Genomic DNA, 12,500 nt, shown 5'->3' with positions numbered 1-12,500 from the left:
CCCTGATACTCTAATATGGTTGAACAAGGCTGAACTGGCATCATGATGGAAATACGCAGGTCTGTATGTGTCTCTCAAGCCGATGTACTGTACAGTATAGTCTAAATGTCCGACTCTACAGCTGAGTGCATTCTGTGGCAGCTCTTTGATTCACAAGCCTTGTTTCAAGTCTCCTGTTGCTGAGACTCAGCACATCCACAATCCTTTGATACATGTCAACATGAAAGGGCTTTGCACTCAGGGCTGTGTGGAAGTCAGTGCATTTGAGTGTGAAGAGCTGCTAGTTGCGTTTGATGCAGTAGGTCAGGCTGCACTAACTTTGACTTATGTGGGGGGGGGGGATGAGCCGCTGCAGCTGCTTTTAATCCATAAGAGAATTTGAGTGAGACACCAGATTGTTTATGTAGTCTGTTGAAAAAGCATGTACGTGTGTGTTTTCAGTTGTGGGGGGGGGGGGGCAGCTTATGATCCATCTGTCCCTGTTTCCCCCGCAACTCAACATGGTGGCAGACACTGAAGGGAGGCTGGGACAGACCTGAGTCCTTGTACTGCTTTAATTAAAACACATCATTTGAACCCTTTTTGGCACAGATGATAACAAGCCCATCCCAGCTGCACACAGGAAGAAAACACACATACACCAGGCAATTAAAGACTCATTTACTCATCAGCCAATAATTCACCCGAGCCTTTCTTGGATCTGTCTCATGCAGTCCTGTGAGGCCTTTCACTACAGGCAGATCATTATTCACTGAGCGCCAGAACTGCCACGAGTGGAAAATCAGGGCCTGAATGAGACACGCGTTAATGGTGATTTCTGGGGAAAAGGCTCCTTTTTAGCAGATTACAAGTCTTTGCTGTGACATCTGGATGGAAAAAATATCTTTATAAAAACAAAGAAAGAGTCCTGTTCATTATCACTTTCTCATTATGTTTTATTAACTTCTTATTCTCTTTAATTCTTGGAGAAAAAGACAAAAGCTAAAAATTAGTCAGTATAATAAACAGTGAAAAACAATGTGTGATGACAAAAATGATACCTATCACGTGTTACACCAGAAATCCAAACATCTGAATAAAAGATAAAAACAAAAGATTTTTATTTGCCTACTTAAAGCTCGTCTGTCATTGTTTTTAATCGTTCCACACTAAGCTCATGGCTTTGCTGTATTGCTTAAACGTGCTCCTCTAACAATGAAACACTCTAACAACTGGAAAACAACAACAAAAAACACCCACAACTTGGTAATTTATGCTATTGCTGCATGTCTGAAAGCAAATATGATATGATGAAACATAATAACTTAGCAACTGGACTAACTTACATTTGATACATTTGATTTACATCCAAATGTACTGTATAGAGGAAAAATATCAGTCCAATCACACAGATAAATAAAACCTTCATAAAAGAACTTGAATTTAATTTTTTGGTTAAGAAGATACTAACAAAAACAACAGGTACACTGGGTTATACTTTGGTTCATGCATACACAAGAAAACCTGAAAACCCTGACTTCTCCTCAGAAACAAAAGCACTCAAAACCTCAGCTTTTAACCAAGATGTTTAAAAGGAGCAACACTCATTGTTTAAGCTTCATTTAAATCCGACGAAACACCTCTGTGGCTTGGTGAGTGTTGCACCTTGAAGATCTTTTAGCTTGCACCTCGTGTCTAGTTGTAACACAGACCATTAAGTGAGGGTTTTGTCACGCTGGAGTGCAGTGAATCTAAAACGGGCAGTAAAAAGGAGGGATAACAATTTATCTTCTGAGTCAACCCAAAATGACTTGAACAGGGCAGCAAGCTGAGAAAATCTTGTTATACACTGTTACACACGATGCTTTCACAAGAAAAAGATGGCAGAGCAATTTGAACAAATGTGGGACGATTTGTTCTATATTGGTTAGTGATATTTCCCTACATTATCAGAAAAACAAACAAACAAAAAACATAAAGGACAATAAAAATGTTTGAGAGTGTTTTCAATTGCTCAAAAGTCACACCAGCAGCTTGAAAAGATAGTGTACCACCATTACACTCAGATCTGTGTGGGATAATAAACAGTCTGCCAAAGTTCTGCCTAAAACATGTATATATACTGTATGCAAAGACATACAAATGTTAGGCAGTTCTTGAAAAGAATGTAAACCAAAGCAGAAAGACTTGAAAAAAGACATTCTTCATTCACACACAGCCTGTTTCCTGTCTGTTTTTACCTGTCTTACAGACTACTGGTGCAATGGTCTTCATAAACATGGCAAAATGTTGTCCATCTGCTTTTAACGATCAAGTGTCAGTCACTCACAGGAGCTTAAGACTGACAACAATCATAAAATACTTCATTCCACACTGAAGTTTTAATCAGCAAATGAGTACGATGGCCATCAGCCAGCGTTAAAGAAATGAAGAGCTAAAAAAAAAAAAGGTGGGGGCAGAAAATCAAGGCCTGTTTAATTTCAGAGTTTCTCCTCAGTTCCAGAAAATCGAAGGAAACAGGAACTTTGCTGACAGCCATGACCTACTGGTGTGAGACATAAACAAGATGAGGACAAAAAGGATGAAGAGGACAGGGCTAACGCACTCTTAGACGTTCCACTAAATGTGAGAGCTTGACGTATTTTCTTCAGAGGATCGAGAACTTCCTTCTTTAAACATTTTATCTTTCAATTCTGAATATTTTTTCAAATCACTTTATTTATATATATTTTATATTCTCATCGTTGTATTGTATTTTATCTTTTTGTGAAGCACTTTGTGACACTGTTAAGAAAAGCGCTATATAAATAAAGTTTAGCATTATCATTTTTTAAACACAGACAATCTCATTCCAAGACTGGGGTACATACTGTATGTGATGCAGAAAAGACCCAAGAAATGATGGAAACGCAATTGGAATGAGAAAGAAAACATTAAAAGTATCACGGCTCATGGTTTGGTCTGTACCTCAGTTTAGGATCATAGTCTGGTTCACTCCTTGGTTAAAGAACAAAAGAAAGACCTCAGAAGGTGTTTTCATTTAACTTAGGTTAACAGCAAAAATTAAAGATAAAAACAAACGGGAAAACTGACAGAATTTTTCCATGTGGACCACAATACATGACCTCATGATTACAGTTTGTTGTTCTGTTAAACCTCCTCACCATTTAAAGTCTTTTTCTTCCTGTGGACACTGTCCGCATTATTGCACAGCATAAGAGTTTATTTGCTGCCAACACATGGCAGCTGCACTTTTAAGCTAAAAAACCCCACAACAAAACAGTGTAAATACAGTTTGTGACAAAGTCTTTCACACTCACGCACTTCTTTTTCTTCATGTTACATCAATCCATGGCCCATTGAAGGCATATTGTGCAATGAAAACGAAGCACCGGTGTGCGAAGCGTTACACGGAGCTGAGAGATGGTTTGGATGACTCCCATCTTGGGCACAGAGAGATGAAGCTTTAAGTGGGCCAGGAAAAACATGGTAATGATGATGATGTTTGACGATGACGGTCCTGGTGGTGATGGGTCAGGCGTGCTGTACTGCCAACTCCTGTCCAATGAAGCGGCGCAAGCGTTCCAGATACTGGCTGTACAGTTCGATGTCGTTGTGTCCTGCTCCCTCCACCCAGAGAGGCTCCACTGCCTTGGGGCAGCGCTCGAACAGAGCCAGGCCGTGGGAGAAGTCAATCACCTCGTCCTCTGTCCCGTGGATGATCAGCACCGGGGACGTGATTTTGGACACTTTCTCAATGCTAAAAGGGAAAAACAAAAGGGGGAGATGAGAAGGAAAAACTAAGTCACATTTTAAACAAATTGATTTTATAAAAAGCTGAAAGCAGATTGCACAGAGCAGCTCAACAGTGATGCACAGATGGCCCCGTGGATCAGGTCACAAAAAAGTGACGTCATGGTGGGTTCACTGTGCTGGTCCCGAGAATCTTAATGGACTACTGCTACGGGCTATAAAACATGTGCACTGCTTTGAAACTAATGTAATATTTTGCTGTCATTATTTTTGTTAATCAAAAACAGAACCATATGTAGAACCCCTGACTGAAATTTTTATTATCTGGGTACAGATAAATGATCTACAATTATCAGGGTCAATCTGCCAATCACAGTAGACATACTTTCATAATTTTATTGTATTTTTTTTAAGTATTCTGACCTTTAGGCATGTGTTAAGTATTTTACAACTCTGTCACAAAGACAAGAAATGACTGTAAGGTACTGTTAACATCACCTCTAAGCCTAGTGGCAAAACAGAAAAACGCCAAGTGCAGCTTCATACAACAGCAAGCATAAATCCTGAAGATTATCAGTGATCCCACCAATGGCCTGTATGACTGCTTTAAGCTGCTGTCATGTGTGTGAATGTGTTTTACATGGATTGCGTGTTAAACAAACAGGAAGAGGTTTGGTTTTATTCCACAAGCCATTAGACTTACTGAACACTTACAGCACGAGAAAAGGTAAGTTTACATTGTATACAGACTGATACACGCACCTGCCCTTTTGACCTCAGCCTAATCCTTGTGTACGTCTTCTAACACATGTACTTTTAGGTTAGTTTTTTTTTTATATCTACAAATTAATTGTCTGCATTGAGGAACTGGAACAGGAATTAGTTGAAATAAAATTGGAATTTTATTAACAGAAATTAATGTATTTACCACCAAACAAGGTGTAAAAACTGATGCCCTACTTGAAAAATGTGCAGTGGGCAAATCTTTTATGTATAATCATGTCAACTGATGGAATAAAGACAATTTTTCAAGGAAACAGTAAAGATAAAGAGAGAGAGATTCACATAGAGAAAGGAGAGATGCCAGCTGCCCACTCTGAATTTGAACAACAGGCGAACACTGGAGGCTTTCTCAGCTCACTACACACACAGCGAGGCATTCCCTGGTTTCCTACCACCTCTGCTCCTCTCCCACATGTACCATCTGGGACTAGACTCTGTTAAGGCTGGCGCTGGCTGCTACTGACCTTCGACAGACTCAGCCACTAAAACTAAATAGACAACAAGAACAGAAGGGACAGAATCTGACTAACGATAGCAGCACTCTGCATTATTAGCATCCAAACCGAGGGAACTGTTTAGTGGGCAAAGTTTAAAAATAAAAACACAGTAACAACAAATTACAGTGAACACCCACACTGCAAACACAGGGCACCAAATCTCTTCAGAGCACAATGCTGTTACTGAATATGAAGACATAAAAGAATATTAGTACAAGTGCAGAAAGAAGTTTTTCACAACCAGCCAGCTTTCTATAATGTTACTACTTTATGCTAAAACGATATCAGTTTCCTTTTTCACTGCTTATTAATACAATTTTTTAAATACTTTTTTTAAAACCACGTGTGGGCAAGAACACACGTTGTAGGTTGCATATTTAAGTTCACATTACATTCACAGTCTTTCAGGTTGAAAAGATGTGGGGCAGTTTAACATTAACTAAAATGTTCACGCAAGATGACCTTTACACCAAAGTAAAAGAGATTTGATATTAATATGAAAATTCTAATGTCTTGTAGTAGACTAATAATGCAGTGGGTACATTTTGGCACAGGTATACTTTCAGGCCGGATTTGCATAAATGATGGTAGCAAATCATTTTTAGTTAAGACAAATCATACATTGTACAGACTTTTTCAAAACTGCCAACAACCTGACTGAGAAATGGCCCATCTGTACTTCCTGCAACAGTGTCTGGTCCCAGTTTTTGTCCTAACAATGTAATTTTACTGAAAAGCTTGCAGCACCCATCCACAAGTGACTTGGCTTAATCAATACACTTCATGTGACATGTCTCACAGCTGCTTTTGAGTGAATCTGTGCTGATTAACTCCTGGATCTATTCAGCTGTATTAGGAAAAAGACAGATGCAGAACAAGATCAGTAAATGTGATGATAGTCATTGCAGCTGACATAATCATGTGTGAATGATGCACACAAAGTGACACAAATGTGAGCTGCGGCTCCCCAGCAGAATATCATGTTTGAAAAGGTTCTGGAGGAGTAACTCTCCTGCACAATAACAGGACCCTCTGAGGTGTGAATTCTTCTCTGAAGCATTACAGTATTTGGATGGCCTACTGACGTCTATGAAATAAAACAAAAATGATGTCCACATTACACTATTCTATTGGCAGATCTGCAATTATGTGGAAATGCCAACTGGCAGCACAATAGTGTGTATCATGCTTACATGAACAGAGACAGAGACCTTTTTCTTTGACAAAAGACAGCCAGTAATAGTTGCATTAAAAAAAACACACATTTTATTAACAGAATTTGAATTTGAGTGCTTGAAAAGAGAGACAGAGAAAGGCGGAGGGAGACTTACTTGGGGAAAGCGTCGAAGCAGTATGTTTTCTTTGTATCTGGAAAGGCCACTCTCATGCCGGATGTTAGAGGGGAATGAAGAACCACGGCGGCACATTCGTACCGTGACGCCAGGTCAACAGTAGGTACTGTACCTATGCTCTGTCCATACAGGATGATATTCTCTGGGCTAATGCCATACCTGCATGAAAACACAGAAAACCTTTATGGTGTAGGCTAATGGAAGTTTTGCCCTTTAACATAGAGTATACAGCAGCAGTAGCACAGCACAGAAATACACATTGTTTTCTGTGGAGCCTGGTGTTGTGGTTGCTGCAAGAACCACAACACCAAGAAAATAATTACATTCATTACTGATTAATCATTTGATTATTTTTTTGACCCGAGCATAGTATTTTGAAGCTGCAATTTGAAAATGTTTTGTAATTTTACAGAACTGGGAGGATAAGAACTAAAAGGATAATCAAAATTTATCAAATTCAATTTAAGAGGTTACGGTATTGAGACCATCCACTGAAAACTAAACACTTCTAATAAATATCCTGAAACTACAGACTAAACTGCCACATCTAAATGTAAATTCACCTCAGCCAACCCTTAGTCAATGCTCTGTGGTGTCATGTCTTCCCAGGGCTACAGCTGCATTAAGGCAGCTCCGCTTTCACTAATGAGACACTTTATCACACCACAATGTCCTTGAGAGACATCTTCCCCTCAAGCCATCCCTCTCTTCATCCATCAGTCTCACTCTTTTTTTATTCCCATAGCATTTGTCCTGATGCTGCTCTGCTCTCTTCATCCCAACTCTGTCCTAATCACGACCTCTGCCGCCTTGATTCACTCCTTCCTTGCAATCTTTTTTCTTCACTTGACCCTTTCCTAACTATCTTAACTTTTCACCCCTTATTGCTTCTTTTTGGTGTTATGCACAGCAGTGGTAGATATTTGAGTCTATTCATATTTCCTTCGATTTGGTTCAAATCTAAACTGTGCATCCTGTTTTGCCAGAGCAAGACGCTGTGTAATAAAATCATCCCTTGAAGAACACATATGGGCCAGTTACATCAGAACACACCGTGTGCGCAGGGCGTGCCAGGCAGCATCTATATCTGCATAGAGGTTCTTCTCAGTGGGCTTGCCAGTGCTGACACCATAGCCTGAGTAGTCATAGGAGAAGATGTTGCAATTTATGCGAGTGCCAAGGCCGATGTAAAAACTGCTCATCTGGCCCAGGTCGACTGCGTTACCGTGGGAGAAGAGCACTGTAAATCTGAAAGGATGCACACACAGAGACAGGTTATTTAGATAAGACAACAGCCAACCTAACACAAATTCAAAGCTGTCTATCCCTGACATGTACTGTAATTATAGCTTTAGTTACTGCTGTCTGTAGGAAATACGAATTATACTGTTGTTCTTACTATCACATAAGAAATATCCTTATTTACTGCAAATGCCTTTTATATCATGACTAAATATACAAGCTGAAGCTTTTACATTTTTTAAAGTAGTGGTCCATCTTACAGGGTTTAGGAACACTAGAACTAATAAATAAAACAAAGGAAAATTAACATCCTCATTTGAAGCTTTATTGAAGTGCATGTGTGCATGGAAATTCTTATGCAGTTCATTTGAAGCATAAAGAGTCACAAGAAGACTTACCAAAAGAAACACAGAGCGACTAAAACACAATCTTTCTTGACACATATTCTCCCTCTGAGAGGCCAACATGGTAACTCTACACTAAATCAAAGTATAAGCAACCTGTTGTTAGGTAAACAAAGCAATGTCACCTGGACTCTGTGCCAATACATGCTGCACGTTGAAGGACAAGTTTACCATGACTAACTGGGGCTGAGTGACTCTTACCTCTAGGCATTTTGGACAACCTGAGAAGCAGGGTATCCACTATAAAAGCTGGATATTGTAACGCTTGCCTTTCATTCATGAATGCATGTTGTGCTCTCTGGAGAAATCTGATCTTTCTACACAGACTGCTTTGAGATCAATGTTTTTTGTTTATGAACCCATGCAGCCTGTGGCATTGCTCTTGGCTTCTCTACTCAGAATGTGGCATAACAAAAAGTCTAACAATAACTCCTCGTACCAAGTCCAGTTTGGATTCATTCTTGTGTAATACTAGAAAGACATTAATACAAGACACGCAGACTGTAACACAAGCTTCTCCATGTCTTTTTAATTAATTTGGTAAATTAATCAGCAGCAGAGTAGTGGAGCAGGATGAGTATTAAAATGAACTTTTACATCTCAACACAACTTCTGCCTAGATTAAAAGTTATAATTACTTCTCATAAAACTATCTACCAATCACTGCCACTTTTTTTCATTACGCTCATCCTCATAAACCAGAATTAACAAGCGCAGGAGCAACTCAGCACTCAAGTTCCTACACGCCAACAGGAACAGTTAAAGAAACTGTTAAGATAAATGGCACCAACCCCTGGAAAAGCAGGAAGAGGGAATCTTTGAGTCAGCTGAGTCAACAGGGAGATAAGTATAGGAAGTAGATCTGAATGTGAGTGGAAGAAGACTGACAAGAAAGGAGGGAGTGGAACACTACTGAGGAAGTGTGACTGACTGTCATAAATGAACAGGAACGGCCAAGTGTGTTCTATAAATAGATGTAAAATAACTAGAAGTTAGTTACCACACTGACTCAGAAGGCAGGTAAATGTTCAAACTACCCACCTGGCGTTAGGAACACAGCGAATGTACATGCAGCCAATTCTGTTCCCTCGGCTGGATCGAGTGAGGAACACCTCTGTTGTGTCCAGCTCTCGCTGTGCGTACTGAAACTCTGCTCGCTCTGTCAGGTGGAGCTTCCATCTCCCCTCAACAGCCCCAGTCCCAGAAACAGATGCACCGCTTCGTGCCCGCAAGCTAGATGTTCCTGTTGCCACTGTTGCAGCGGGACCTGCCTCTGGATCTGGAAGAAAGACGTATGTGGGCTCCGGGGGCAGGAAGGCGAGCTTGGCTGCGATGCGGCTGGGGCAGGGCGGGCAGCAAAACAGGCAGCAGAGCTCGCTGAGAGAGAGGCCATTCATCCTTCACTATGCATGAGGATGACAAGAGGATCACTGTGCTATTGAATCACACATCATCCATGAGTTCACACAATGAGATGCTTATTCAAATGTAACATACAAGGCATTCAGTCTAAGTGAGGCAACAATGATGATTAAAATGCTTCTACAGTAGCTAGATGGTAACATGTTAAATTTATAGGTGATTGGATTTATGGTGTGTCATGAACATTATTTAATTTATGAAGAAACTAGATTACTTTCATGATTAACTGGTTAATCAGCTGGTTACCATCAAATAAGACAAAGCCAGCAAACCTCCTGCACCGAGACGCTGGAACCAGTGAAGATTTAGCATATTTGTTTGAAAAACAGCTTAAATGAGCAATCAATTATCAAAACAGTTGCTGATTAATTTACTTGTTGATCAACTATCCCACTTCCCAATTGCTTTAAACTACTACTACTCTTAAACTATCATGCTTTCTGGGTGTTTATTATACTAAATAAACAATTTACTTGACACTCAAATAATTATTTGATGTTGTATCCCACTTTAAACGTTCAACACACATATATAACAACAACAGTAGACCTACCTGTTGAGCTGAAGAGTTTAGTCTATAATTAAGTCAAAAAGGAGGGGGTGCTGAAAGAAAAACAAAACAAGCAAGACTTCCTCCACTTCATCCAAATTCAAACACAGGATACTGTTTGTAAAGTGCCCTGTCAGCAGGAGAAGGAAAAAGTAGTGGAGCCTACCAGCTGACAGGGAAGTGTTATTTACGGTGTATCTGCTCTGTTTTCCGTGTGCTGACTGAAGTCCACATCACACCCATTTTGTCCACTGGTTGAGGTGTCGATGAGTGACTTAAGACACAATGTGCAGGTTCCCAGACGAGCCCTGGATATTTTAGGAAAAAGATAACTTTTCTTCTGTTGTTTTTTTCCTTGTGTTGACAGAGAGGAACAAGAGTGCCCAATCTGGCCACAAAGTAACCAAAACAAACGATTTTTTGGTTACAATTTAACACTCACACTGCGGTTCCCTCGTGTACGAATTAGTGATAAAGCGGTATCGACAAGTTATATTTACCGAAGAGAAGAGGTATTTGTCTGCGCGTACCTGCTAACGCTACGCGGCTTAAGCTAGCAAGAAGATATAAACACGGCCACTCAGTGGAAACAACGCTCCTTCGCGGACATCCGACGTAAGACAGTGTAGTACGCAGTTCCCGGCGTGGGTATTTGTCCCCATGAATCCACCATAGACGATGTTGGCATGTCCCCTGACTTTATGAATGGCGTCTTATCATTTAACTCAACGTACGTGCGGTATTTTCCTACTTCTCTACTGTTTCACCGCATCCGGAAGCGACAGCTGACAGGATGTGACGTAGAGCGTTCCCATTGGACAATTAAGGGAAACCTGTCATCAGTGTGGGTGACGACGTTGTAAAACATGACTTACTTGAACTTTATTGTTTAAAGGTAGCTTTGACAAAAAAAAGGGTAAGGGGCACAGTATCCTTTGCGACCGAAGTTTCATGAATCATCACAAACTGTACCAAGTTTGACAAGAAAGATTAAAGTTGTATGAGGTCATGACAACAACTTTATTGATGTTATTAACAAAGAATAAGATGTATCATGTTTCTGTGTGAGCAGCTGTGATAAACTAATACCTGACGGGAATACATGACCTTCCCCCTCTAGTCCATCCAACACATTGCTTTTTCAAACTTCTAAGTACTCTCATCAACAGAATGTATTGCCTAGCCTGTAACCCCAAAAGAACTAATAATATACTCACATACACATAAATGTGTATGTTGTGTTTTACTGCTGCAGATGTTCACAGCATAACTGTGTTGTGACAACCGGGACAACAACCCTGTGACAATGCCTTTTCCAAAAGGGGTTTTGAACAGTTTATGTAGTTTAAGAAGAGGAATTTTCCCAACCCCCAAAAGGGTCCCTAATTCTTCAGTTTATGGCAAACACTCAAAATCACCACATCTGGAGAAATATGTACAGGAAGCATATGAAAAATTATACCCCCCCCCCCCCCAAAAAAAAAAACAAAAAAAACAAACAAACAAACAAACAAAACATTCAGTTACACGTTACAATCACATTACATTCCATCATCGTGTCTGGTCATCAGTTTTAGTTTTAGGGTGAAGAAATGTCAGTGGTAGCCAACTTAGAGCTAAAACCAGTGCCTCAAAAGATGACCAAAAGATGACAACTGAGACAGGTCCTGGAAAAATCACAAGTTTTTACATTTCTCTGATGAAGCCATATTTTATGTCAAAAACCTAATGGCCACTATAAGTGAATCTATTATTATTATTACTATTATTTTCTTTTTCCATCACTTGCACACTAAATTCATTCTCTTTCAAAGTCTTGCATGATGACATGTGAGGATACATTATTGGCACGCTTTGAGGTAAAAGATACACCACTGTTCAAATTTATTTCTATAAATAAATATATATATTTCATGTGTGTTTAATTCAGAGCAGATCAGTGGCCCTTGTTGTAGTTCCTCTTACAGCATGCACTGGAGCTGAACACTATTGTATAGCAACATTTGTGCCTATAGGGCTTTCCTTTGTATTTGAAAACAATATACAATTACAAAGCAATGGGGCCACAGTACCTGCTGGAGCAGCAAAGAAGTCATGAATGCTTTTAACTATAACTTAAATTGTTTTTTATATAACTTCTTCAAAAATAAATTATTTTCTAACATTTAGCCAACAGCAATAAAATAAACATGAATAAACACAAAACACAAATGTAATTTAAAATAAACTTTGTGAATTTATTGTTTTATACTTACTCTTACACATCATACAATCCTAAATTTTGAAAGAAAAACAAAATTTAAAAAAAAAAAATATCTGGTGGTGTTTCTGGGGGACTGGAGTGCCAAGGGACAAGAACTACAGCTCTGTGATTTCATCTGATGTCCCTCAGGCGCATCATAAAAAACAGAATGATCGAGTTGTTGTCATTCGACTTTACTTCTGCAGTGATTCATCATTCGGATCAATCAAAACCATCGCATGATGAAAACACTGATTACGTAAGGTTGTGCTAAAG

The 12,500-nt window shown here is 39.5% G+C and overlaps 1 protein-coding gene across 5 annotated transcripts; it reads right to left on the bottom strand.

Annotated features, from left to right (window-relative positions):
* Positions 1 to 910: 910 nt before the first annotated feature.
* Positions 911 to 10,780, bottom strand: abhd17ab (abhydrolase domain containing 17A, depalmitoylase b). Of its 5 annotated transcripts, none has more exons than XM_046392185.1 (6): positions 10,149 to 10,780; positions 9,986 to 10,035; positions 9,052 to 9,413; positions 7,418 to 7,612; positions 6,344 to 6,523; positions 911 to 3,739 (listed from the first exon to the last, which is right to left on the bottom strand). In XM_046392185.1, exons 3-6 carry the CDS (start codon positions 9,405 to 9,407, stop codon positions 3,514 to 3,516), a joined length of 957 nt encoding a protein of 318 aa, XP_046248141.1. In that variant the 5' UTR covers positions 9,408 to 9,413; positions 9,986 to 10,035; positions 10,149 to 10,780; the 3' UTR covers positions 911 to 3,513. The 5 variants fall into 5 exon arrangements, with proteins under 5 accessions (XP_046248141.1, XP_046248144.1, XP_046248142.1 ...); XM_046392188.1 differs by having other exon boundaries at positions 9,986 to 10,007; XM_046392186.1 differs by having other exon boundaries at positions 9,986 to 10,290; positions 10,425 to 10,780.
* Positions 10,781 to 12,500: the final 1,720 nt, after the last annotated feature.

The sequence above is a fragment of the Scatophagus argus genome, chromosome 6, assembly GCF_020382885.2.
Source record: "Scatophagus argus isolate fScaArg1 chromosome 6, fScaArg1.pri, whole genome shotgun sequence".
In the NCBI taxonomy this organism is placed as follows: Eukaryota; Metazoa; Chordata; class Actinopteri; family Scatophagidae; genus Scatophagus; species Scatophagus argus.
The sequence above is the reverse complement of the archived record's forward strand: the minus strand, read 5'-3'. Positions and strand labels throughout refer to the sequence as shown.

Coding starts and splice junctions, on each gene's coding strand:
- abhd17ab (XM_046392184.1), bottom strand. CDS start 9,407: ATGAATGGCCTCTCTCTCAGCGAGCTCTGCTGCCTGTTTTGCTGCCCG. Junction 7,613..9,051: donor CGCTGTGTTCCTAACGCCAG/GTGGGTAGTTTG, acceptor GCATCCTTTCAG/ATTTACAGTGCTCTTCTCCC. Junction 3,740..6,343: donor TGCTTCGACGCTTTCCCCAA/GTAAGTCTCCCT, acceptor TTTCCCTTTTAG/CATTGAGAAAGTGTCCAAAA.